The sequence below is a fragment of the Leucopleurus acutus genome, assembly GCF_964270905.1.
Source record: "Leucopleurus acutus genome assembly, chromosome: 8".
In the NCBI taxonomy this organism is placed as follows: domain Eukaryota; kingdom Metazoa; phylum Chordata; class Mammalia; order Artiodactyla; family Delphinidae; genus Leucopleurus; species Leucopleurus acutus.
The window spans coordinates 73,089,402-73,117,130 of NC_139151.1; the positions used below are offsets into that span (position 1 = coordinate 73,089,402).

Sequence of the window (27,729 nt, forward strand, 5' to 3'; positions counted from 1 at the left end):
ATACAATGTAAATACTATGTAAATAGTTGCTAGGGCACGGCAAATTCAAATTCTGCTTTTTGGAACTTTCTGGATTTTTTTTTTTTCCATCTGCTGTTGGTTGTATCTGTGGACCTGGAACCCACGGATACAGATGGCCAACTGTATATAGATCGTATATGTGTATATATATAACTAAACTGGATTTAACTGAACTGGATTTTAGTTTAACTAAAACTGGATTTTAATCTTTTATAGCTAACAAAGCTTCTGTCTGTTTGTTTGGGAGAGGACTTATCCCTCCTGCCTGAAAAGGTAGAGGGCAGAGATGGATATAAGCTAGCTAACTTCTATATCACCAGCATCTGGCACAGGGCTTTGTTCGTTATGGGGCGTAATGAGTGTTCCTTGAATAAAAAGAAGTTTAAAATGAGTAAAGATACTTATTTGAAAAATGAAGAAAAACTTCATGGAAAATTAAGTTGAAATCAACCATAATCCCAACCCTTTAAAACGGTGATAGAAAAATAAGAAGGAACGACCAGAGTCCTAACTTGCTCCTCTGAAATAACCGCTATTATTAGTGTGACGTGATTCCTTCCTTCTCCTTCCCTTTATAAACGTATTTATTTATATATATGTAAACACACGTTAACATATTAGCAAGTTTTAACAGTAGCCAAACATGTATGTAAATAATAACATAAATACCCCCATGACATACTTTTTTAAAAAATAAATTTATTTATTTTTGGCTGCATTGGGTTTTCGTTGTTGTGCATGGGCTTTCTCTACTTGCAGCAAGCAGGGGGCTACTCTTCGTTGCGGTGTGCGGGCTTCTCATTGCGGTGGCTTCTCTTGTTGTGGAGCACAGGCTCTAGGCACACAGGCTTCAGTAGTTGTGGCACGTGGTCTCAGTAGTTGTGGTACACAGGCTTAGTTGCTCCGCGGCATGTGGGATCTTCCCGGACCAGGGCTCGAACCCGTGTCCCCTGCATTGGCAGGCGGATTCTTAACCACTGCTCCACCAGGGAAGTCCCGACAAATACATTTCAAATAAAGGAAAAAGAACCACAAAGTACATACCAAAGTTCTACATGATAATTTTTGTTATCCATTGTTGAGATTTTTCATGCCAGCAGCACACCTTTTCTGAGCACAGACCTTCATGAGTTAACTGCTCCAGGCTCTCCTCAGAGAGCCCTGAACCCTGAGCACCATGCACCTCTCCCAGGGCCAGGAGCCCCTCTGCTAGCAGATGCTCACCAGGCCCTGTGCCTGGGGCAGAGTCAGGGGGTAGGCAGGAAGGCTCACAGGAGGAAAGCAGTAACCCAAAGAGGAAATGGGTGGAGGGAGCTTGGAGCATCCTGGCTCCTTGCCTGGGGGCCCGCACTGACCAGAGGTCAGGCTGCTTGATGCGGTCTGCATGGCTGACTCCCAGGCAGCATTTGGGCAATTACCCAGCTGCCTTTGGGCTGCACAGGCAGCTCGACTGGCTCAGTGTGTCTCTCAAAAAGAAGATCTTGCACAGAAAGTAATGGAAGGCCTGGGTTTTTCCAGATTGTCCGTTCACATTGATTAAAATTGTCCAGGTTCTTGCCTCATCATCCCCCACTCTAAAGTGCCGAGGGAGCAAAGTCTTTGTAGCATTTCTTAAAGCGGCACTTTTCAATTTGCCTGCCCCCGGGAGCTTTACTAACAGACAAACGCTTGGACCCATCCCCAGAGTCTGATTTAACTGGTCCAGGGTGGGGCCCAGGCAACCCTGTGTTTTCAATTCCGCAGGCGACTCTAATGGACAGCCGAGGCTGTGAAGCCAAGTGTGAGAACTGATTCAGAGTCCATGAGCGCTTGTTTAAAATGCAGACACGCAGATTCAGAATTCTAGGTCTGTTGGGGATGTGCGGTTAGGGTTTTGCTCCTTTAACCCGCAGTTATTCTAAGGCTTCTATTGGAGTGCTAGTTCTACTACTTGTCATTTATTTCCCTGTTTGCTTGCCCTGTTCTCTCAGTTTTTCAGTTGTGGAAAAGGGCAACCCTCAGGTTGGAAACAGCAGTTGCATCATTCTTTGAACCTTGAGAGCAGGGAATGAGCACTTATTCTTATTTGCTCCCCGTCATAATGCCCAGAGCCTGGCACATAGTTGGCTCTCAGTTTATTCATTGAGTTAATGATTGAGCCACACCATATCAGATAAACCAGTGGTTTACCATATATTTGTTTGACATTTAGTCAGGGCTATTGCCTCAAACACCTGTAAACACACACACGCGCACACACATTCACACATACTCCTTACACTCCTTACACACCTGCAGGTAGAAGGCACTGTCTTCAGCTCTCAAAAAACCACCCAGAGATTACCATTGGGCATACTGATCTGCACACATCCATCTGGAAAAAGGTAGATTCGAAGCAAGTGGACGGGGTGGGGGGGGGGGGGTGGTGAGCAGACTTTCTATATAGCTGTTCTAAGGTTCTTACCCCAGCTTCTCTGCAGTCTGAGATGGGTGGGCTCTCATTTCAGCCGCTACCAAAAGGTGAGCATTTGTGCCAGTGCTGAGATAGGTGTCATAAGTTGCCAACCCATGCCATAAAAAATTAAGGAAAATTGCATTTTTGAAAATAAGCTAGTCTGATTTTCTTTTACTCTCAAATAAATTCAAGAATGTTTGCTTCTTATATTATTCTAGAGTCTTGCAACATGTTCCTTCTTCATTTATAGTAGGGGTCTCCAAGAGTCTGTTGATTCTTTCCCCAGATTCCTGCATTTTTTTTTTTTTTTTTTGTGGTAGGCTGGGGTTTAGATGTTTCAGGCTCTCTTAGGACTGTCTTCTTGGGAGGTCAGGCGCAGCCAGGGGTCTTTAAGTCAGATAAAGGATGGGTTAATGGGGCTGGTCACTTGCAGGTCAGCTCCGAAGCCCAATTTACACTCAGCTAATCACCAGTGGCTGATGTATAGGATCAGAAAGCAGTACAGCTGGCACATCCTGACCTGAGGATGGTTCTTACAGCCAGAGAACTACCAAACTCTTTGGATGATGACCTAGTGGTCCTGGGAGCTTTCGTAATATGTTTCAAATTGGGAGATTTTGAAAGTTTATAGTCCAAAAGAGAAAAAGAGAGAAGGGTTGTCAAAGTTGGGATTTAAAATAGTGGGCCGGGACTTCCCTGGTGGTGCAGTAGTTAAGAATCCGCCTGCCAATGCAGGGGACACGGGTTCGAGCCCTGGTCCGGTAAGATTCCCACATGCCGTGGAGCACCTAAGCCCGTGCGCCACAACTACTGAGCCTGTGCTCTGGAGCCAGCGAGCCACAACTACTGAGCCCATGTGCCACAACTACTGAAGCCTGTGTGCCTAGTGCCCGTGCTCCGCAACAAGAGAAGCCACCACACTGAGAAGCCCGCGCACCGCAACGAAGAGTAGTCCCCACTCGCCGCAAAGCCCACGTGTGGCAACAAAGACCCAAAGCAGCCAAAAATAATTAATTAATTAATTAATTAATTAAAAAAATAAAATAAAATAGTGGGCTATCCACAGTGCATATCAGTTTTTTTAAAATAACGTTAAAAAAAAACGTGGATAGTGTGTTCTTTCCAAAGCAGTTTGCCATACTCTGAACCAGTGACTTCTTTAGCTGCCAATGCTTGCCAGACTTATTGATTTAAAATGACTTCATTCATGTTAACACAGCATCTGTGTGGAAGGAGTAACTTTATAGGACTTTTTTTTTTTTTTTTTTGTGATACGCGGGCCTCTCACTGTTGTGGCGTCTCCCGTTGCGGAGCACAGGCTCTGGACGCGCAGGCTCAGCGGCCATGGCTCACGGGCCCAGCCGCTCCGCAGCATGTGGGATTTTCCCAGACCGGGACACGAACCCGTGTCCCCTGCATCGGCAGGCGGACTCTCAACCACTGCGCCACCAGCCAAGCCCTATGGGACATTTTTTATAATTTGAGATGATCTTATTTAAGGAGGAATCTTGCAATTATCTCTTTTGCCTCAGGGAAAATATAGCTTTTTCCCCCCTTTGTCTGGTTATAATGACAAATTATTTTGCTTTAAAGAAGGAAAATGAGGGAAAGACAGAAAAGATATAAAGGGAGATGAAAAATGTTCCAGGAAAGAGCAAATAAAACTATTAAAGGGATGCAGAGGCCAGGAAAGAAATTTGGAAGTAGACTAAAAGATTCACTCCTTTTCCATCAAGAAAGATGAGAAGTTATCAAACTTTAAATAAGTCACATAAGGTTAAGGTGAACGGTCATATGTTTACCAAATCCTAGAGTATTAGGAAGAGGTACTTTTCAAAAAAGAATGCATTGTTTTTCATATTAGTACATATCTGAGGGTCTCAGAATCCAAAAAAATGACCTTGGTACAAATATGATTTAAATGGGAGATCCAAGATGGCAGATACATAGCATGTATGTCACTAGGTCTCTTTCTGTACACATGACAGACATTATTAATTGATCAGGCTGCTGTTTCCAACTTAACTAGATACATGCACCCTTGGAATTCTTTTCAGCACAGTGTGACAGAAAGTCGGTTAGCTAGAGATGGCCCTTGAGATGAGCCCATTTTGCTACCTACGGATTAGCCTTACTACTCAAAGTGTGAGCTCCAGACCACCAGCCTGGGTGTCCTGTGGGAGCTTATTCTGAAACCAGAACCTCAGCTCCATTCTAGACCTACTGACTCAGAATCTGTATTTTAGCAAGATACATAATTCTTATGTATATTAAGGTTTAGGTGGCCCTGGAAGAGCACTGAATGCATGATATATTCATTAGGGTGGAAGCTCTGAAACTTCAGAGTGCTTCAGAATCACTGGGTTAAACACTTGGTAAACCTAGATTGTTGGGCCCCAGCTCCAGAACTTTTGGTTTAGAAGATCTAGGGTGGGGCTTATCAAACAAGCTTCCAGGTATTGATGCTGCTGGTGGTGGTCTGGGGACCACAGTTTGAGAAAAACTGCATTAAGGCCATGGAAAGAATATCTCCATGACCTTTAAAGTCAAAGACTGCAGTATATTTCCATAACTTTCCTTCAGAGGGAGGAATACCTGAAATTGTGTACAAGACTGTGTGCATTTCAGTTTCGCTAGAGTAGAAAGTTGCTGCATAGAATGGGTGGAGATAAGATAGGAGAGGGAGCAGGCCAGGGTAAGAGGCCTTCTTATTTCTTAATGCTGCTTTGAGAGATTGTTTTAAAACTTTATTTCCTACGATCTGGATAATGACAAATCAATGCTATTGGCATTGAAAATCAGGCTATAGGGTGGGCATACTGTGAAAACCTGTATCTCAGAGCCAGAGAAGAGAAACAGCTTATAAACAGAGATGACTGGGGGGGGGGGGCAGTTTGCAGAAGCAGTAATTATAATAATAGGGATAATAATACCCAACTTACTGGTCTCTCACATAGCTAAGTACCTGTGCTAAATGACTGTAATGAACGATCTCATCTAACCAAACAACAGTATATTATGTATATGTAATCAAACCCCTTCCTTACTCCCAGTGAGAACCGAAGCTTTGTAAGGATGTATGTAAAGTCAGAGAACTTGCCCGATTTAAATCCAGGTAGTTCTACGGGGGGGGGGGGCTTCTCATCTATGAGGGGTCTGGCTTGCCTGTGTCATCTCTTCCAACTCTCAGCGAGGAACCCATAGAGCACCTGGGACAGGAGAGAAGTCCTCAGGTGAATTAAAGTCGAGGAACCTGTAGGGCCAGTGCGTCCGAGGTGCGGACAGGGAGGGGCTCCTACATGAAGCGCAGCAGAATTTAGCCCGAGCCCGCCGGGGTCATGGAGCTTCTCCTGGCTTCCTCTGGCCAGTCTGTGGTAGGTTGCAAGGAGGAACCGTCTTGGGGCGGGAGGCTTCGCGGGGTATTGTATGTATGTGCCTATAAATACTTCAAATAGTTAAGTGAAATGTGCAGCCTTTGAAAGCTGGAGAGGAAGCTATTCGGAGGCCCCCCGGCCCGCCTGGAAGAGCTGGCAGAAAAGAGAAGAAATGGCTGGCGCGTCCTTAACGCGGGAGACGAGGAACGGCCCTGCCCAGACCAGATGGGGGGCCGCGGGGCTGCAGGCGCGACTCCGGAAGCCTCAGACCGTTAAGGTGACCAGAACAATTTGAAAAAGGAAATAAACTTCCCCGGAGCCTTCCCCGCGGGGCCCCGAGGCGGGCGCTTGCGTTCGAAAGGGCATTTTTCAAAAGGTTTCAGGGACGCGGGGGTGTCAGCCCGCGGGGGAGCGCGAAGCCCGAGCAGCGCTGCAGAGCGGCCACCAGCTGGCTTTGTACTTGCGGCCAAGCGCGGCCCCAGACTTTCGGCGGCGGCCCGGGAGTTGAGGCCACGCCCCCCTTTGCAGTGATAGCCGCGGCTGCAGATTGGCCCGCCACGGACCAATCGGCGCGCCGGGGCGGCCCGGGCTGTCAGCGCGCGTCGCAGCAGCGCGGGTAGCAGCCTGTCCTACCCTGAGCGGAGCCCCGCAGCCAGCGCAGCCTTCCCGGGAAGCGCGGCGGCCGCTCGCGAGCGCTGCGCTGCCCTGCCCAGCCCGCCAGCCGCGCGTCCCGGTGCCCGCGCCCCACGGCCACAGCCTTGCTGCGCTATAACGCACGGAGCATGTGCAGACCCGCAGGCGCCGAGGTGCTATCTGTCCGGCGGGCTTCTGAGCAGTGGTGACTGTCACGCGTAGAGAGACCTTTCGGGGGCTCTCGCCGCGCCTCTGCGTAGCGGGTGACACTGCGGTGCTCGCAATCAGGGCGGCAGCTGCCTCTCGGTGAAGACGTCTTGGGCTCCGTGCGCCCTCCCTCTCCCCACTATCGTTCTTTCCTTTCCCCAGCTGCTCGCTCCTTAGCTCGCCCGCTCACACCCGCAGCCTCCCTGAGCGAGAGGCGTGGGTCCCCGCCGCTTCTCTTCCGAAGGGGCCTCCTCACTTCGGAGATGCAGTGACAAGTTAATATGGGCGTCCAAGCCTCGAGTTCCCAGGAGGAGAATCGCAGGAGGCAACAGCTCCTGAGCACCCGGAGCCCTTGAACAGGCCGCCCAGGAGGGGCGTGAAACCCGGCTGCAGCATCCGTCCAGGTGGGACCAGCTGAGCGCCGCGACCAAGGCGAGCTCGCCGGATTGCTCCGAGATCCCCGACCCGGGGATATTTTTTTCTTTCCCTCGGCTAGTGGTGGGCGCCTCTCGGGCCGAAGCCCGGCGCCTGCTCTGCTGCCCGCGCTGCCTTTAGCGGTCGCCTCCGCCGCCGCTGCCAGGGACGTGCTGGGAAAGCCGAAGCCCCGGGAGAAGATGCCGGCCATCCTGGTCGCCTCCAAAATGAAGTCGGGACTGCCCAAACCCGTGCACAGCGCCGCGCCCATCCTGCACGTGCCCCCAGCCCGGGCGGGCCCCCAGCCCTGCTACCTCAAGTTGGGAAGCAAGGTGGAGGTGAGCAAGACCGCCTACCCTAGCCAGATCCCCCTGAAATCGCAGGGGCTGCAGGAGCCGGCGGGGGAGGGGCTCCCGCTGCGGATGAGCGGCTCGGTGGAAAACGGGTTCGATACCCAGGTGAGAGGTGCTGTGTGCCGGGGCACTGTTCTGGGAGAAGGGTGAATGCTTGGTGGCGGGGGGGGGGGGGGGGGTTGGCATGGCCGGATAGGGGACAGGGCTACCCTGTGGGCTGAGAAGGGAACCGTCCCACTTAGGCCGGCAGGTTGGGGGATGCGCGCGGAGAGTGGGCTGGCCAGTGGGTGTGGCCGGGTGACCGAGGTTTGCCTTAAGGAGCTCTGTGAGACCGGGGTGCGGTTACGTCTGCGGCTTCCTTCTGGAGGGCACGGTCAGGGTGTTCTCAAAACTGTGCCGCACTGGAAATGTCAGGTTCTGCATGTTGAGATCTTGGTCCCAAAAGGCAGTGACTGCTGCAGTGTCTCTGTCTGTCTGTGTGTCGGTTCTGCAGAGATTCTGTCCCTGCCGAGGAATAGTCCGAGGCCTCGTTGGGCTCCACGCCCTCTGGCCTGGCTGAAAGATCCAGGGAAAGGGGTCTGGGGGTGGCAGTGTACCTGCTCGCCTCGTCGTGAAGATGCCTGCCCCTGCCCCATCCTTTGGGTTGACAGGATTCCAGGCATGGTGCTGGGACCGCAGTAGAAGTGCTCGGTGCACCAGCGGAGGCAGGCAGCTGGAGACTCCTAGCGTCTCGGCTGGCTGTTGCGGTGGGCGGGGGTTCCTGCCTCAGAATGGCGGCCCGAAGCTAAGCCCCTCCTCCCTGGGTAGCAGATCTTGGTGCCGGTAGCCCGGGTGACTGGGGCTGGGGTGGGGGGATGACATGAAAAGAACTGATGACTTCTACCTTTCCAGACAGAGCCCGCATCACCCAGTTCGGCTGGGTGACGGGCCCTAGCCATGCAATCTCTTTTAAGGAAATCAGCAAGGGCCAATCAGGTTCTCCTGGCCTCCTGCCCTTTCTGCTGCTTTTTTTTTTTTTTTTTTCTTTTTTCCTCCTCTGGTAGGAGGGAGCAGGGGCGTGCTGTAGTTTCTTGGCCGTTAGTCAGCAGGGACTTTTGGGGACAGGCAGACCTGACGGATGTGACTGTCCCGGTCAGGAGAGGCGGGAAGCCAGCGGGGGAGGTAGTTTGGGGCTGGTGTCAGGGAAGTGGCAACAGACCAGCTGACCTTTTTGACACTTATTCTCTGCTGACACTGTCTCCACCTTCTCCTGGAGATTTCTCTGATCAGAGGCTAGAACTCAACACATTCCTAGCCTTTCTGATGGAGGAACTGGAGCTGGAAGCTAATTGTAAGCAGACTTTTGGAACTCTGGGTTGGAGAAGGCCCTCAAAGCAGATTAAGCTCCCACGCCAGGCTGATAAGCATGCCCCTTGCTGCTGCACTTGCTAAACATGTTTGGAAGCTGGCAGGTTTGAGTGATGGTGTGTGGGAGAAAGATTTCCCCCAGTGCGCCCAGGGCCTGTCTCTGCCGGGGTTTTTTGCTCTGCGCTCTTTTTCTGCCTTCGGCACAGGTTTGTACGTGGCTCTGAAATGGGAATGAGCTTGGGGGTGCACCCTTGTGAGGGTTTCCCCTCCATCCTTGGAGACGGGACTGATGAGGTGTGGTGGGTGGTATGCGGGAGGCCGGAGCAGTGACTCCGGGATGTGACACACAGCCTCCAGCCTGATGAGGAGGACCCAAGGAATGAGGGGGAAAAGTGGACACTGGGATCGTGGCTACCCAGGCAGCTATTCTACCGTTGCCCATCTGACCCTTCATTTAACAAACACTGTCGGTGGACTTGCCATGGGCAGGCTCTGGAAAGGTGATTCATCCCTCTTCTTCCTGAAAAACTGATCTCCAGCTGCTGCCGGAGGAGCTGGTGTGGTCCAGTTCCCTCGAGGCTTTTCTTCTCTCCGTCGCCCTTGGCCCACAGTCCCCTGGCTGCCCCCACGCCACCTGCCTCGCCCTCAGTGGGACCTTGTGTACTGACCACATGGATGGTTTGGATGGATTGCTGAGGAAATTGGCCACTTCCCAGTGGGCTATCCTGGTTTTCACCAGCCTGCCCTTTCTTTATTCATGGCCGAGCTTCCTGGCGGCTCTTCTCTGTGGCAGGTACAGATCCTTTGTCTCACTGCCTCACCCTGGCATCCAAGTGACATTGGCAAAAGGGGTTTTCCCGTCTTTGGACAAGGCTTCCTCCCCCTTTGCCTGACACGGTGTCCATTCACCATCCAGGAAGTCCTCTCCGTACGGCTCGAGGACTGTGTCAGACTTGACACACCTGGTAGTCCTGGACTCAAAACCTGGCGTTTATCACTAGAAGATACTCAGGAGATGATGAGTTAAATGGCAAATGGCATCTGACTCCCCTTTTATTCAGGGGGCTTTGGGGAGAAGGCTGGGTTGTGCAGTGGTCAGTAGCACAGGCTTTAAAGTCAGGTGGCTATCCCTGGTATCCTGTCTCCACCATGTACTAGCTGGTGACCTAGTCCATTAACCTCTCTGGGCCTCACTGTTCCCATCTGTAAAAATGGGCATTAAACAACCACACAAATTATGAGGATTAAGAAAAAGAACATATGTAAAGTGTCATATATACATATGTTGATATATACACATATACATACATGATTTAGACATGTGTATAGACATATGTAAGTAACATGTATAAAGCCTAATGTCAGGCCACTAGGAAACACTCGATAAAATGAGCTATTCGTATTGCTAAACCAAGAGATGGGGCGTTGTTGAACGTAGATCTGATAGCCTCTCAGTGAGAAAAGGCATAGCTTATTCTGTCAAGCCCTTGAGAAGGTATCATTCAGTCCGCGAGGATTTACAGAGCATCTGTCACATGCCTAATGCAGTACCAACCATGGTGGGAAGATGAGGGAAGTGCCTGATGTGCCAGGCTCTGTACATACGATCTCATTTCATTCCCACAGTAACACTTAAAGCATATATAACATTTTCTATGACAGTAATTTCCTGCAACATCTTCTTTAACGACAATAATATAATGATGGCGAGTCATCACATAGCACTTCCTATGTGCCAGGAATTGTTCTAAAAGACCTCATTTGATTCTTACAACAATCCAGTGAGACAAGTGTTATTATTCTCATTTGACACATGAGGAAACTGAGGCAAGGACCGGGTTAGTAACCCCTTGAGCAGCAGAGGTAGAATTAGGACTCGGACAGTCTGGCTCTGGACTCCATGTCCTAAACCAGCATGCTATAGAGAGAGAGTCATAGGGACTTTCCAGTTACTCGCAGGCCCTGATTTCTAAGAGCACTGCTCTAGCCATTGAGCTGGAAGAGTACGCAGGACTTAGCAAAAGGTAGAATAACTTGCTCTAGGTCATCCTGCTCCAGGGTGGCGAGTGGGGGGTCCAACTCAGGTTGGTCTGGCTTCCAGGCTGGGGGGGTCTTCCCCTCTTCACAGCTGCCGTCCTCCTGGATGCTCTGGCGGAGGTACAGGGGGATAAGACACGGCCTGGGCCTTGGAGATCTTATAGTCCAGTTGGGAGGCATGACTGATGTACCCAGGGCATCAGGCACAACACGAAGAGGGCTGAGAGGTGTGCTTGGGGCTGAAAGGAAGGAAAAGGCCACCATGGCTGGAGAAGTCCTGAGGGCCTCCCGGAGGAGGCAGGAGATGGCGGGCTCCAGAGATGGGCAGGAATGGCTGGCTGGGGAGGAGAGGGGGTGAGGTGAGCATGCCAGGGAAGGAGGAGAAGCAGGGCCATGCAGAGGTGCAGAGCAGGAGTGGGTGTCACTACCAGGAGGCCGCACCTTCGCCTAACAGGTGATTGCTTCGTATCTGGTATCTTCCTTTTGAAAGGTAGTCATGAGCAAAGAACAAAGGCTTCTTGCAGTTGAGGGATTGGATTTGCGTGGTCCGTAGTCATCCTGAGCATGCAGGGTAGTTATGAGAAGGTGGAAGGATGGTGTCCATAAAAGACCTGTTTCATAACAGCCCCTTGGGAAATGACAGTGATTATTATTATTAGCTTAGGGTTCAGAATATCCAATATGGTAGTGATGCGGAAAGGACATGGGTCTTGTGGCTTTTATTAGGCAGCAACTCTCTTTAGCCAGTGACAGCCTGTTCTCCCCCAAGCCTGCTGTCCATCGCCATCAAGTGTGAAAAGACCTGACGCAGCCAGCAGCTAGCTTTTAGGTGCAGCCCCACTGTCGACTTGCCAAACCCCTCACGTTGAATCTCTCCCGCAAACCTACAGCAGGGGCTCGACCCTCAGAGAGAGGAACTGCTCTGCAGCCACACATCCCTCCCGAATTCCCCTCCTGGTGTTGGGATACCTGGGCCTTCCCCCAAGAATGAACATTTATAGCATCTGCTCTGTTAACATGGCGTATAAATTATGACCATGTGCAAAGAATTGTTTTAGAGATCTGCTCTGTGTTAGTTCAGAAACTCTGTCCGGCTGACCTTCAGATAAGGAATGCTTGTGAGCTATTTGAGGAGAGGTTAGCCTATTTTTAAGAAGCAGTTGCAGGGGAAAAAAATTATATATATAATATTTTGATATTTCCTGTTTTTAGGAGCCTGGGGTTCAACTTGCAACTCGTTTCTTTAAAAAAGTAATTAGAAGTGATTGAAATCCTCTGTGGGTGTTTTAGATGTTTGAAAAGAAAGCGCAGGCGAGGCCCCTGGGAAGAGAGTGCAGCTCCAAGCTTGCAACCTGTTGCAACTTTGCCCCATTGTGTTTTGATTAGAATCCTCGCTCCATCATCAAAGTTGATTATGGATTTGATTAGTGCATTTTTCTGCTATTGTGTTATTCCCTTTCTTCTCTTCCTCGGTTCTTGGAGGGGGAATGTGTAGCATGGTTAGCTGCCAACATGCAAGAATGTTTATAGTTCACGTATTATTGCTTATTCCGTGGGTTAATTTTCTGAAGACACTTTAAGGGTGGGACTGGTGGCTAATTTAGGGTATCATTACGTGTGTATATATGTGTGTATAAATACATCTCCTTCTGGATATGTGTATATATACATATATACACACACATATACAAATATATACACATGGAGCAGCTTAAAGTAATGAGCACATGTGAGCACACACACATCAAAGGCCAGGCTGGGGGAATTACAGCCCAACTGCCAGCTTTCAGCGTAGCTAGATTTGCTTCCCGCTTCTCATACTCCCTTCCTCCGTGACCAAGATTGAAGCGCCAAGTCTTGGTGTCCCATTTTATTTACTTATAAGACATGAGAGGTGTGGCCTTAGTGAAGCTCCTGAAGCCAGTCTGCAAAAGCCGAACCACCCGGTGAGATTTTGGCTTAAGGTCAGAGACTCTTATTTCTTAGAATCAGTCTCATCAGCAGGGAAGGGAGTAGTTATGGGGCAGGTAGTAGTAGACTGCAGTGATTTCACATATATATATAATATATATATATATATAAATGATTTTATGTATATATAAATTTTATATGTATATGAAATTTAATGTGAAGCACAAGAAACTGGGTAAAATGTAAAGTGGCCCATGCCTTTCATATGAGGAAGCTGAGACCAGAGGAAGTTATCACTTGGAGACAGTTTTAAATGGTAGATTACACTTAACTGAGAGACAGACCTGGGTTCAAATCCAGGCTTTGGGCAAGTTAGTTAACATCTCTAAATGTGTCTTCATCTATAAAGCAGAAACGATGATGCTTATAGGTTGTCTGTGAAGAGTCAGTGAGGTAATACAGGTAAGTTGCTGAGCACAGAGCCTGGCGTGCAATAAGCAAGGAATATGTGATATTGCCTATTTTTATTACCCAAGGTCAGAGGCAAGTTTGGAAACCAGATCTGCCTCATTCCAAGCCTTGTTCTTTCTACCCTACCTCTCTGCCTCTCAAGTGCACGATTGATTACATGGAGGACAGGTGGCTTGCGCTGTGAAAGCAGAGGGCATAGCGGGGCTTTGGTCAGATGAATGAGAGTCAGAGTCAAGAGTAAATTAATGTAGTCATATCCAGAGTTGTGAAATGAAACCTCCACATTTTGGTCCCAAACATGCCATCTCTATAGCACTAACCAGGCTGAGGGATCTGCTGCAAACCAAATGTAATGGGAACCTCCTTTGTACACCCAGTCTGAGCTGCCACTGTCAAGGTGACTGAGTGGAGCTGGCCAATCTGACAGCACTGCCCAGGACCAAGAATGGAACAGTCCCATTGATTGGGCTTCTGAATGGTTTCTTACTGTTCTGAAGGCAGAAGGAAAGCCCTCTTCCCTTACTGCTGGCACGATTGTGGTGGGAGCTGGACCTCGTGATCAGCTTGGCCATTAAGGTGCCCCAAGGCATGGCCAGCTGCCCAGTGGTGTTTTACTGATAGCCACAGGGCCACTTTCAATGGTGACTCTGTCTCTTGGTCACATTGTTCAAGGAGATGGACAGTGTGTTCCTAGAATGTCTTGGGCAGAATGGTTCATGTGATTTGGGGAACAAAACTGGGTCAGGCTTTTGTGCTTCAGTCCACACAAGACACTAGTGAGTGACACAAAAGTTTTCGCAGGAACCCCAAGTCGCCCACGCAGAACCTAAAGAATGACTCACGACTTAGTGCTCCATTTCCCAAGGAAAACAGACCCTCTTTTGTGTTTTGCAAACAGTAGCCCCACAGCCTCAGGATATTTTCTCTCTCCTTCTAAGTGAAACCTTCATACCTTTAGTGAATTTTGGTTTGTTCCAACCTCCCCTGTCTTGGTGGAAGAGAAGATAGGGTAGGAAAGGGGGCTTGGTCAAGATGATTATAAAGTTCTTTTGGAGCCTTTGAACAAAATCAGTTAGGAGAGTGTGACACAGGAAAAATAGTTATAATAATGGGCACTGACACTGACGGAGCATAGCCTCTTACCAGCATAATGCATAGCTCCAGGCATGCACCATTTCATTTAATCCTCCCAACATCCCGTTACGTAGAAGCTACTTCCTGAAGAGAATAGAAATGACAGCTCTGGGAATCAGCAACTTTGGTTCTAATTTTGTCTCTTTAGATGCTTTACTGCATGACCTTCAATAAGTTACGTTGTCTTTTGAGCTTCAGTTGCCTAATCTATAAAATGAGTAGGATGATACTCGCTCTACTGTTTTTGAAGAGTTGTTGTAAAGCTTAATAGAGGTAATTATTATGAATGAGACTCTGGTCTTAAACATCTTACACCATAAATACCCTTTATGGAAACCAAGGGTAAGAGAGGTTAAGCTACTTTTCCAACTAGCACAGCTGGTTAAGTGGCAGACTCAGGATTTGAACCCTTATCTGTTTGACCTCAAAGTCAAGGTTCTTAAATAGCAAGTGTGAAAGCATTTTTTAAAAAATATCTGGAAAAGCATTGTTAATACGGGATCAAAGTAAATTGCTGGAAAGTCTCCTTTGGTGTGGTATATATGACATCTGGCTCCTCCCCTCTGCCCCAGAGTTTAGAAATACTGAATATATTCATTCAATATTAAATAAACATTAGCTGCTTCATCATATCAGTTAAACTCTCTGGGATTTGTAAAATTCTAAGTGTTCTGATGCCACAAGGTCCACTAAGGTGTTATCACTATGTAACTGGCAGGGCTGGTTCTGGACAGAGGAAAGGAAAAATGGGGAATTTGATCATTTGTTGGCACGCAGAAACAATCAGATAAATTCAGATTATGGGTCGTCTTTAAGACAACAGGCCTGGGATCTTCAAAACCGATAATGTCATGAGAAACAAAAAGGTTTAAAAGGTACTATTCTAGAAAAGGAGACTAAAGAGCTATGACAACCAAATCCAATGAGAGCTCCTTGACAAGCAAAACCATAAACGCTGGAAAGGTCATTTGGGAGACAATGGGAGATATTTGAATACAGATTGTATGTTAGATAGTATTACTCCATTGATGTTAATGGTTTGGGGATAATGTAAGAAAATGTCCATTTTCTTGGGAGATACATGCTGATATATTTACAGGTGAAGTATCTTGATGTCAGCAACTAACTCCCAAATGGTTTAGGAAAAAAAAAAGGTGAGCATATCTGTAGATAGAAGGAGAAAGCAAATGTCGTAAAATGTTAACAACTGGTGAATCTAGGTGAAGATACATGTGCAAGTCTTTCAACTTTTCTGCGTTTGAACTTTTTCAAAATAAAATGTTGGGAAGCAAAACAAAGGCTTGGCTAAAGAGTATACATTAGCAATCCCCTTGACATCTGTGGTGTATCCATGAGAACATATATGAGGTAGGAGTGTGTGTGCGTGCGTGTGTGTGTGTGTGTGCGTACTCACAGTAAATAGCCTGGCCAAGTTTGTTTCGCTGGGTTTAGGATCTGGACTCCTTATCTCCTGTCTCTGGTGTAGTGTGAGAATCTTGGCTTAATTCCTCTTCTTTTATGAGAAGGGTTGCTGAAATTTCATGGAAATCATAAGATCCAGGTTGATTTGATAATCCCTTATAAAAATCTAAGATGTTTCCAAGGATGAAAGTATAAAAGAGATTTTTTTTAATGAGGAACTTTTTTAAAATATGAAAATACCTGGTTGAATTTTACTCATCTGGGCATGAAGCAGACGAGGAGTATGAGTGGAAGCAGGCTCCTTTGTCTGCTTTAAGCTCTTTCTCTCCTCACTACTTAGAACTCCTTTGCCTGGCTAAACCCGTCCCAACCTTCACCCATTCGAGTTCAGGCTTAGTGCCGCCTTGTCCAGGAAGCCCTGTGCCACCACCACAGTCTGGATGCAGTATCTGCCCTGTGTTCTCCCATAGTGTGCTCTGAGCCCCCATCGCTTGGACTATGGTTGCTTATTTAGCTGGACCGTGGCTTCCGTGAGTTCAGGGATGTGTCTCTCATGATCTCTGCTGGTACAGCATCAACACATAGTAGGTTCTTAGTTCCTGTTTGCAGAAGAAAAGAAGGATGGGAGGGCGAAGATAAAAGAAAGAGTTGAAAAACAGGATCGAGTGGGTATTGAGCACCAGCTGTGTTCCTGAAGTTGCGGCTAAGCCATGTGGCTTCTGCAGAACTCCCTCTTGACATGTGAGCTGAGATGATCCCATGATGGTGGGTGGCCAAGCGAGGCCAGTGTCAAAGCTTTCCAACGCCAGGTCTTGGGAAAACTCACCTGGTTGGGTAGCAGGAAAAGGCAGATTCTTTACACAAGGCTGTTTACAGCATCCCGACTGGCTGGCTGCTCCACTGGAAGAAGGTCTGTCCAGCTGTGATCATGGCGGTACAGTAGACGGGAAGGGTTGGATGGGCTTCGGAGGGCTTGGCAGATTCCATCCCCACCCCCACCAATAACTTCGGAAGGGGGACCTGAGAAGGGTTCTGAAGGATTTTAGTAGGTTAAGCAAAGAGGATAGGACAAGCCTTCCAGGAATAATGATTTCAGCAACCACTTATGTGCCATTTCCATACGAAATCTCACTTAATCCTCACACTAACTCCCGTGTTATCCATCTTGTCTTATCAGTAAGGAGAAAAGTGAGGAGTCAGTGGGCGGAGGCCTGGGAAGGGTCATGGGACTTTTACAGGTCACACAGCTGGTGTGAACAGTGGCAGGATTCCAACCTGGTGTTTCTGAGTCCAGAGTCTGTGCTCTTAATCGCTGCCTTCTTCTGCCAGGAGTTGGAAGAGGCCTGAATCCCATACTGGGTGCTGCTTTAGAAAACCAAACCTCCAGACCCTCTTCTCCTTGGAGCCTCTCCCCATTTCCCTGGCCTTGGCCCCCTCACTGTCTCCTCCTTGTCAGGGCCTCCTGTGCCTGTCCCAGCCTCTTGCCAGAGGCTCTGCATTTGCAGAACGAGGAGCCCCGTTCGCTTTTGCTCACATCTTGCCGCAATCTGGGCATGGTCTCCTCTCGCTGCTGTGGCTGCTGTTCCCCAGGTCAGTGCTGGTGGGCTGGGCAGGGCCATGTGCCTGACAGCTGGCAGGACCTCTTTCCTGTCCTCCTGCTGCAGCTCTGCAGACAGTCCCCATTTCACACTGGTTTGCGTTGATTCTTTTCAGACCCGAGAGTGACGCACGTTGACGTCAAAAAATGTGGGCCACGAGCATCCTGGAGCTGTCACACCTTCCAGTGTGTGAACTTTGCTTGTTAACTGTCTCTGGACAGCGGAAGGCAAGCCCTGGAGGGAAAAGCACCATTTGGGTGACAAAAGCAGATTTAGAAGAATCAGCCTTCCTTGGATGTCTGCTTAGTGATCTGTGCCTCTATGGACTAGATAATTTGGGATGTCTGAGACAGTGTAGACCTTGGAGGCCATCTATTCCCAAAGCTCCATTGTGCAGATGGGGAAACATAGCCCAGAGTGGGGTGTGACTTGCCCATGGTCACCCAGCTTTGAGGGCAGAGCAAAAACTGGGATCCAGGCCCCCTGACTCCTGGCCCAGTGTTCTTTCCACCTCACTCATGGCAATTAGATGTTCTGCTCTGAAGTGCCTGATGTTTTAAAGAATTAGAACCGGGGCCTCCCTGGTGGCGCAGTTGTTGAGAGTCTGCCTGCCGATGCAGGGGACACGGGTTCGAGACCTGGTCTGGGAAGATCCCACATGCCGAGGAGCGTCTGGGCCTGTGAGCCACAATTACTGAGCCTGCGCGTCCAGAGTCTGTGCTCCGCAACGGGAGAGGCCCGTGCACCGCGATGAAGAGTGGCCCCCACTTGCCACAACTGGAGAGAGCCCTTGCACAGAAATGAAGACCCAACACAGCCAAAAATAAATAAATAAATAAATTAAAAAAAAAAAAAAAGAATTAGAACCAGCTCTAAGCTATGTTCTTTTCCCCTCCATCTACTAAGTAGTTAAGTATTATTTTTTAAAAAAATTTATTGAAGTATGGTTGATTTATAATGTTGTATTAATTTCTGCTGTGGAGCAAAATGATTCAGTTATACATATATATATACATTCTTTTTCATATTCTTTTCCATTATGGTTTATCACAAGATACTGAATATAGTTCCTTGTGCTACACAGTAGGACCTTGTTGTTTATCCATTCTGTATATAATCATTTGCATCTGCTAATCCCAAACTCCCAATCCATCCATCCCCTAACCCTGTCCTGCTTGGCAACCACAAGTCTGTTCTCCTAATTCTTTCATATTTGAAAGCTTTTGCATTTGGCTCAGTGGATCAGAAAACCAGGCCCTCTTTGTGGATCGTATAATTGTGGCAACAGACCACCATTCAACACCTCCCATGGGCCACTGTCCATACATCATCTCATTTAAGCTTCACCACAATGTGATAAGGGTGGTGGCATTTCATCAGTTTCATGTATGAGGTGCAAAGGAGGTCAGTAACTTGACCGAGATCACACGGAGTCAGTATTGGAACTCTCTAATTTCACATCTGTGCTTTTTCTACCAAACACCTTAGAGCCCCACCCCCAGGCCGGAAGTCAGAGAGACCTAGGTTAAGATCCTAGCTCCCCATTTATTTACTGGACATCTAACTTCCCCAGCGCTGGTGTAGGGCCTGGGACACTGTAGGCCCTCAATAAATAGTTGTTGAACTGCAGCTTGGACAAGTCAGTCCTACCAAACCTCCGCTGCTTGAGGGAAAGTGTCGCATTTCAGTGGGTCATGCAGACCAAAGCAATAGTGTATATAAAAATGCCCGGCATGGGGTAGATAAGATCACTTATTTACTGAGCACTTACTATGTGCTGGGTGTTCTTCTAAGCATTTTATATGGATTTACCCATTTAATCATCACAAAAGCAATAACCTCTGAGGTAAGCACTTTTGTTATTCTCTCCATTTTACAGGTGAACCAAGGCAGGTAGACCATAAGCAACTTGCCCAAGGTCACCCACCTGTAAATGGAGGAAGCAGGCCTGGAACTCATTAGTGCTGGCAGAGCATGCATCCTTACCCACTGTGTGGTCCTCCCTCTGTGCTGCTTCTAACTACTCCCAAACCTAGTTGAGGGTGGGGAAGAAAGATGAGGGCACAGAGATGGAAAACAACTTGTTTAAGGTTCTTTAGCAGGAGATGTAGCAAAACCCAACTAAGACTTGCCTTCCTAAAGTAGCCTGGGGCTCTGTTCTTTAAAAGGTGCTGCATCGGGCTTCCCTGGTGGCGCAGTGGTTGAGAGTCCGCCTGCCGATGCAGGGGATGTGGGTTCGTGCCCCGGTCCGGGGGGATCCCACATGCCGCGGAGCGGCTGGGCCCGTGAGCCATGGCCGCTGAGCCTGCCCGTCCAGAGCCTGTGCTCCGCGGCAGGAGAGGCCACAACAGTGAGAGGCCCGCGTACCACAAAAAAAAAAAAAAAAAAAAGATGCTGCCTCTGTAGTGGGAAAGGACAAACTATTTAGTCCTGGGAAGCACTCCCAAACGGGAGATGGTCAGTAAGAATCAGCGACTCCCAATTTGCCTGGGGGAACTGTGTGGTTTTCCCCTTGGGTCCCTGCTTGTCACTCATTTGGAATCATTTCTTTTCTGGCTTGCAGAGCAGAACCGATATAAATTTGACCTAGTCCCTAGAAATGTTTACCTGGCTAAAAATATGCCGGCTTTGATATATTTTTAGCCAAATTTAGATGTGAAGTATATGCATTGCCCACACGCATGTATTAGACATGAACTGTTGGTACATTTTGTAACAGGAAACTGCTGGTTTTCCATTCCAAAGAACTGGAATTCGGTCAGAAATTTGTCATTTGCAAATGCCAGCTCTCACCACATTCCACTGCTGTTTTTAAGAACGTCTCGTCACCTGGATTCGGAGGAAGCAGGCCATGGGCGAGGCCAGGCTGGTCAGGCTGTCTTGGTGTCTTTTCTCCGGGTCTGGTGCCTTCCAAGCAACCTCCGCCTGGCTCTCCCCAGGCCCACGCCATCTGCACTGTGTTGCCTTTGGATTAGTGTATGGGCAGACAGGGTGCTTATTTTAGAACTGGAAGGAGAAGAGATGTATCAATAAAAAAAAAAGCTGGGAAGGAAAAATCCATTCAGTGGTTTTAAAATATCTCTCCCTTAAGAGGACAGATTATTTTTGTTTCTTAAAAACAACGGGGTGATTTGCTCCTCGAAACAGAGTTGGAATGAGAGCTGTATAAGACTGTAAAAAAGGAGGGGGCTGTCAAGGTGGCCTGTAGGTTTCACCACCCTGGCCTTTTCACACAGCACAGGTCATTTCCCCCAACCTCCAAAGTCTCTCCTGCTCCTGGCTGGCAGACTCTGGAACCTTAGAACTGTATCACAAAGATCCTGTTTCCTTACCTCTTTATTTTGGAGATGATGAAGCCGAGCCTCAGGGCCTTTGCACTTGTTCTTTCTGCCTGGAATGTCTTCCCCAGATATTGCCGCTGCCCATTCTCTTACCCTCAGTCTGTGCTCAGATGCCCCTTTATCAAAGGCGCTTTTTCTGATAGCATTATAAAATAGCAATATAAATAGCAATCCATCCTTTTGTATCTCCTTGCCCTATATAAAATAGCAATCCATCCTTTTGTATCTCCTTGCCCTGCTTTATTTTTCTCCAGAACCAGAGCAGTCTACGCTAGACATGTTGTGTATTTATTATCTTGTGTCTTCCTCTATTAGACTTTCAGCTCCATGAGAACCAGGGCTTTGCCTCTCTTGTTCACAGCTGTATCCCCTGCACCTAGAACAGTGTCTAGCACATAGTAGGTGCTTACTAAATATTTAGTGAATAAACAGTAGGGACTTGTACAGGATTCCAAGCAGGTCTGGGATTAGCATCTAGGTCTGACTCGAAGTCAAGGACTCTTACTTACACTATTTCTCCAGATGCTACTAAGAAATCTACAGTGTGTCCCTTAAGATGCTAATGGGTCCAAATGTCCTCCCTTTGACAGTTTTGTGTCTTTTGTAGGGGCTCTTACTGCAAAGGGTGGATGAGTGTCTTAGCGCAAAGATCAGCGTCTTAACGCAAAGATGTAGATGAGTTAGGTTGTCTGGGAAATGGGAATACTTGTGATCAGGTTGGGGAATTCTTACCCTGTGAGCAGACTCTTACTTGGTCCAAGTTGAGAGCTGGATCCGCAGTAGAAGAGAGAGGTGAGAATTGGATTTGCCAGCGTACATTGGTTCTTTTGTCTTCAGTTTTCCTTCTTTCTTTTCCCCCCTCCCCCACCCCTCCTTCCCCCTTCCCTCCTTCCTCTCTCCCTCCCTCCTTCTTTCCTTTCTTTGTTCTGGCTACTTTTTGTGCTTTAACCCTCGTTAATAAAAGTATGGTCTATGGATCAGCAGTAATAGCGTCCCCTGGAGGCTTGGTAGAAATGCAGAACCTCCGGCCTAGCCCCAGACCTTCTGAATCAGAATTTGCATTTTAACCAGACCTCAAGATATTTCATAGGCAAATTAAAGTTTAAGAAGCAGAAGAACAATTATGTTTTCCTCACCCCTTCAGAAGTACTTAAGGGAAACCTTCCTATAAATACTCAGTTGCATCTTCTGTCTGGAGGCACAGGCCCCATTGCCTCTAATAACCCTACCCTCTGATTAGGGATGGGAGGGATGGACAGGGCGACCCTAGAAGAGGGTACCATAAAAGAGACTTCTAGAATCTGCGGCCGCTTCATTTCTTGCATTGCTCTGTCTTACTCACCTGTGCACTGGGCTTTGTGGCTAATGCTTGGTCAGCGTGATGGGAGGCTGTAATCTGCCTGGTAACTGCAGAAGGAAGGGAGATCTTGTCTTTGGCCTGGGAATTCAGGATCAATGGACCTCAGCTCTCCTCTCCGCTGGTGTGCTCTAGGCTGGCCGAGATGGCATCTTTCAGGACCTGGAGGCAGTTCCATCCCAGCCCTTTCAGCAAAGGGAGGACAGCTCTTCCCCCCTGTCTAAATAGAGCCCAACTCCCAGGATCCTTTGCTGTTTGGAAGTCTCCTTCCAGTTCTCCTTGAATTGCAATAGGAAATTGCATTGCATGATTCTAGCATAGCTCCATGAAGGAGTGCGCCCCAGAGAACCAAGGGGAGCGGCTCGCTCCAGTGGCCATGCTGGGGTCTCCATCCCCACCTAGGGAAGCCCTGTGAATGGGCAGGTGCCATGCAAATGTAATCTGTCTCCCTGCTGAGGCGTTTCTTTCAGTCATGCTGCGGCTGGGTACTGATTTGTGGAAAGCCCATTGATAGGAGCAGAGCAGATTAATTGAGCCCCTGGATCAGGCTGTTTGGTGAAATTATTGTCTAATGCTTTTAGAGGTGGGAGTTTTTTTGTTTTGTTCTGTGTAAATCAGGGCTACTGAAAAGCTGCTTACACGGTCACCATAGAAACCGCCCATCCCTGAGCACATGCCTGGCCCAGTCAGGCATGGGCCACTGCAGGTGGAGGAAGAGGACTTGGTCACCTTGCTCTGGAGTCCACAGGAGGGAGGAAGGTGGTGGAGAGAGTCAAGGGGGGCTTTCTGTTCCTTCCCCAGCTCCCCTGGACTTGTCTCATTTAACCCCATCCAAGTCACCTGGAGGAGGGACATCCCCAGCCCCCCTCAAGTCCAGACTGGGTCCTGATGGGAACAGGGAATCTGTCCCATGACTGAGAGATGATGAGTCTGATGCTAAGATGTTTGTGGGAGTGTGCATACATGCACGTGAGTGCACAGGCATGCGTGCGTGTGTGTGCGTCCAGATGCTCCCTGAGGGGCTAGAGAAAAGCCATTTCGACCGCTGGCAGCACCCTAGCATGTGAGCAGTGTAGGGAGGCTGAAAGAGCACTGCTGTGGGAGTCGAGAAACTTGAATTTTCTCTCTAGACCTACTTGAGCAAGCCGCATGACCTGGGCGCGTGGCCAGTCATTCTTTGCCGGGACCACGTGGAGCTGTCAAAACAGAACACACGTCCAGACATCTCCCTTCCAGACATAGGCCTGGGGTGAGGCTTCGGCATCTGTAGTTCTCAGGGCTCTGCAGGGCATTCTGATGCACAGTCCGGGGTGAGAGCTACTGGAGTTGAAACCAGCTCTTTCAGAGAAGTCAGGACAATGAAGTGAGTGAGAGCAAGTGGTCACGGCTGCATGGGCCAGGGTTTAGATTCCGGCACTGCCCATGTAAGGTGAATTGCTAATAAACTTGTCCTTTCTTCCTCATCTGCTCTAGAGGCATGAGAGTCACGACCTCACAGGGCTGCTCTGAGCCTTAAAGTGTATGAAGCATGTGGCAAATGCCTGGCATGTGATGAGTTCTCCGTAAATGTTAGGTCTCAGGTGTGTGTGTTTGTGTTTTCTGCTGTACTCTAATATATGGATAGAAACCTCTCAAGTAAGTCCAAGGAGAATGCAATTGGGAAATGAGATGGCAGAGCTCAATTATATTAGTGTAATTTGGCAATAAGGAAACCAATTAATTCATTCTTTCAGACAGTTATTAACAGGAAAGGGAGTGTGCAAAGAAAGGTCCTGCGGGGCCAGAGAGCGATGCCAAGCGTGCCTCTCTTCCTCCACGGCAGTGGTTCTTAAACTCTACTGTGCATCCGTGTGACCTGGGCACTAGTTAAATATGCAGAATCCTGGGCCCCAGCCTCAGAGATGCTGATTTTGTAGGTCTGGGTGAGGCCCAAGAATGTCTGTTTTTGGCAAGTGAATGTGCAGAAGATGGTCTGCAGCCCTCACTCTCTGACAGAGGCTAGTCCGGAGGGAAAGATCAACTTAGATGATTAAGAGAAGGAGGGAGCTGGGTGAGTGGAGGCAGGCAAGAATGGGAGCCTAGACGAGGTGAGAGGAGTTGGGTTTGAACGCATGCATGCGAGATGCAGAGACAACAGAGCAGCGTATTCAGGATTTCGTGTGCTGCGCAGAGGGTGGAGGGCTCTGATGGACAGGGAGCCCTGGCTCCTCTCCCTGCCGCCAGGGGCCAGGGTTGCCATGGAGGGTGGGCGTCATACCAGGACGTCAGCCGCTGGAAAGGGTTAACTGGGACTCCTGGCTAAGGGCTGTGAACCCAGGGTATGTGCCCCTTTGTCCCCTGCTTAAGGCCCAAGCTGGCTGCCTGTAAGCTGCCTGGCAGTGCCCATAAAGTTCAGCATCTGTCTCTCTGTTTGCTCATTTGGACATCAGAGCGCAGGGACAACCTGGGGGTGGGGAGACCTGGAAGGGTGAAGTCATTATGAGATACTCAGGACCCCAGAGTGGGTGGCAGAATGAGCGCCAGAGATGAGAGGTGGAGTTGTGTGTTGTGTGTCAGTGCTCTTTATCACGGGCTGTGTGAGCTGAGAGGGGTGTGAATCAGAGTGCCAGGTCTACGAGGGGCCCAGTGTCCACTTGTGAAGGCCTGAACCAAGATATCCCCCTAGCAGTGGCCTTTGGATCTGCTGGTCACAGGAGAGCACATTTCCTGGGGTCTTCCGTGGATCAGAAAGAGCTATAAGAAGGGATAGAGGAGAAGGGAACATTTATTCAGCACCTGCTGTGTGCCAGGCTCCATGCTACATGCTTACATGTTTCACCTCATTCAGTGTCCACCTTAGGAGGTAGGTATCAGGAGTCTCGTTTTACAGATGGAGAAAGAGAGTCTCAGAGAGGTGAAGCAACTTGCCTAATCCCACACAGCTAGGACTTGGCAAAGCCTGGGCTGGAACTCGCTCTGTCTGGCTGCGGCGAATCGCCCTCAGATGCTCAGTGAATGTAGGGGAGGCCCTGCTGCTCAGCCCTCAGGTGCGGGCCCCTCGGAAGCCTGGGTGCCCCGGCTGGGGCAGGGGCGCGGGGTGGGCAGAGTACCCTGGAGTCCCGTGACGTGTGGGGCATTTCGGTGCCCTCCGTCAACAATCCAGTCTTCAGTAACGCTGCCCTGGCTGCCGTCTGCTTTTGCCACAGCCAGAGACCCCACCCACACAGGCGAAGGCTGCGGCCAAGGGCACCCAGGACGGGGGAGGTGCCCTCCAGAGGGGCCTCTGCAAAGCCCCTGAATGGCCCCATTGAGGCACAGGCAGGATGACAATGGCCTGTTGGGGCCCTCGGTCTGGGTCCGCTGAGCTGAGAGGGCTGGGGCCCAGCAGGCAGCGCTGGCTCAGAGGCCAGATGCGACTTCCAGGGCAGGGAGCCAGCGCCTCTGACGCGCTCTGAAATGCCAGCCCCGCTTACTGGGGAGCAGCCAGCGCGGACTCCACACTCCTCCCTGTGCCAGGAAGACTGCAAACCCGGCTCCCAGCCGCAGGCCAGCTCTCAGCCTCCTCCTGTGCCCGGGCTGGGCCCTGATCCGCGGACACTGGGGACTGTGGGCCGCTCTTTCCAGGGTCCCCTCGATCCTCAGGGGCATCATTCTCAGCCCATTTGGAGAAATAACACCCACCCCAGTATCTTAGGGCACCCACAGGTGGAGTGGCTAGGTCAAACGCAGGCACCCAGTTAAATATGAATTTCCAATAAATAGTGAATAATTTAAAAATTATGTTTAAGTATGTAACAAATATAAATAATCGGTAAGGCCTGAACCAAGATGTGGGTCCATTTGGTGTGGCATGGACACACTTAAACTAAAAATTATTGGTTGTTTATGTGAAATTCACATTTAACGCGGTACCCTCCATTTTCCGTTGTTAAATCTGACAATCCTAGCTAAGGAAGCCATGATGGGCAGACGCGTGGAGGCGCTAGGACTCGGCTAGATTTTCATCCGTGCCGCCAAGGTGGGGCACGTGGAGGAGTCCTCTCCTGCACACACTCTCCACCTCCTGCTTCCCGTACCTGGGGTGCTGGCTGCTACACTTAGTAGGTGCTTTTCTGAAAGGCAGCCACTGCCCCATGGCTCTTCCTCACCCCCGCTTCCACGAGCTGCATCTTTCTCCCCCAGATCCCACAGTGGGAAGGGAAGCTTTGAGGTGCATTTCCAGTTGGTGACTATTTACTGAGCACCTGCCTGTCACACTGGGCTGAACCCTGGCGGCTTAATGGTGAATGAGCCACATGTGGTCTCTGCCCTCAAAGGAGCTTACAGGTTAGTAGGGGAGACATGCAGTGAACAAAAGAGCAATGACGATTCAGCAAACCGTGAACACTGAGGGTGGGGTGGAGCGAGTCACAGACAGGCTCTCTCTGAAATCCCAGGAGGACATCTCACCCACACCTGCACAGCCATACTAACACAAAGAATAGGGGTCTTGGAGTTAGAGGATCCAAGTTGAAATCCTGGGCCTTACCGCATGGCTGACTATCTTTGCAGCCCTGGGTAAGTCATTGAACCTCTCCGAGCCTCAGTTTTCCTCATCTATCAAGTGGGAACAATATACCTTGCCTCTGGGACTGATGTGAGATTCCAAGTAAAATAGTGAATGTGAACATGTGCTGCCAATGCAGGGTTCTAGATGGAGTGAGTGAGTGTGTGTGTGTGTGTGTGTGTGTGTGTGTGTGTGTGTGTTGGGGCATGGAGGGTAGGAGTGGAAGGAGAGGGGAAATACAGGGGGGCCAGGAATGTTTGGGCCCCAGGCCTACTCCATGCCCCTCCATCCTAACCCCCTCAGCACACTGGTTCTCTGCCTGGCATTGTTATTGTCAGTTGTTTTGTTGTTTGTTTTTTTTTTGCGGTACGCGGGCCTCTCACTGTTGTGGCCTCTCCCGTTGCGGAGCACAGGCTCCGGACGCGCAGGCTCAGCGGCCATGGCTCACGGGCCCAGCCGCTCCGCGGCCCGTGGGATCTTCCCGGACCGGGGCACGAACCCGTGTCCCCTGCATCGGCAGGTGGACTCTCAACCACTGCGCCACCAGGGAAGCCCCCTATTGTCAGTTTTTTAATATCATTCTCCTTCTGTCTCAGGTGAATAACAGTGATACCAGATGTTTATGTGGTATTTTACTTTTTGCAAAGCGTAATGATTAAGAGCATGGACTGGGGATTCAAACAGGCCTGGTTTCAAGCCTTGTCTCCGCTCTGTGACCTCAGGGAAGTACTTCACATCTCCATGCTTAGTTTTCTCCTCTGTAAAATAGAGCCTCACAGGTGTGGTTGAGAGGATGGAAAGAGACCAGTCACATAAAGCACTTAGTGTGGAGCCTGGTGCATAGCAAGTGCCCAAGAAATGGGCAGCTATTAACAGGGTCTTACTTGAGTATCTTAACACCCTTGTGAGGGAGTAATTATTAGGTGGAGAAGTGAAGGTCAGGGAGCTTAGATAACCATCCTAAAGAGGTATAGTCAGAGGGATGGCTGTGGAGGCTACACCCCTGGCTTCTCTGGAGGCCTTTGGTCACCTGGGCTTCAGCGGACTCTCTTCTAGCTTTCATCTGGATGCCTCTCTGAGGAGTAGCCGGTTTCAGGCCCTCCTTGCCCAGTCGTGGTCTGGTCCAGATACCAGGGTGTCTTCTGAACAT

General features: G+C 49.3%; 1 protein-coding gene across 3 annotated transcripts in view; it reads left to right on the forward strand.

The window, feature by feature from the left end:
* NAV2 (neuron navigator 2) overlaps positions 1-27,729 on the forward strand; it is a gene marked incomplete at its 5' end in the record, with an annotated part of 757,282 nt that overhangs the window by 353,840 nt on the left and 375,713 nt on the right. For 2 of the 3 annotated variants that reach the window (XM_082845352.1, XM_082845353.1), the window contains one exon: positions 7,284-7,541. The exons of the other annotated variant lie outside the window; for it this stretch is intronic. In XM_082845352.1, the coding sequence (XP_082701478.1) occupies positions 7,284-7,541 (258 nt within the window). Of the gene's footprint in view, positions 1-7,283; positions 7,542-27,729 lie in introns of those variants that run through there. 3 annotated transcript variants of the gene reach the window in all.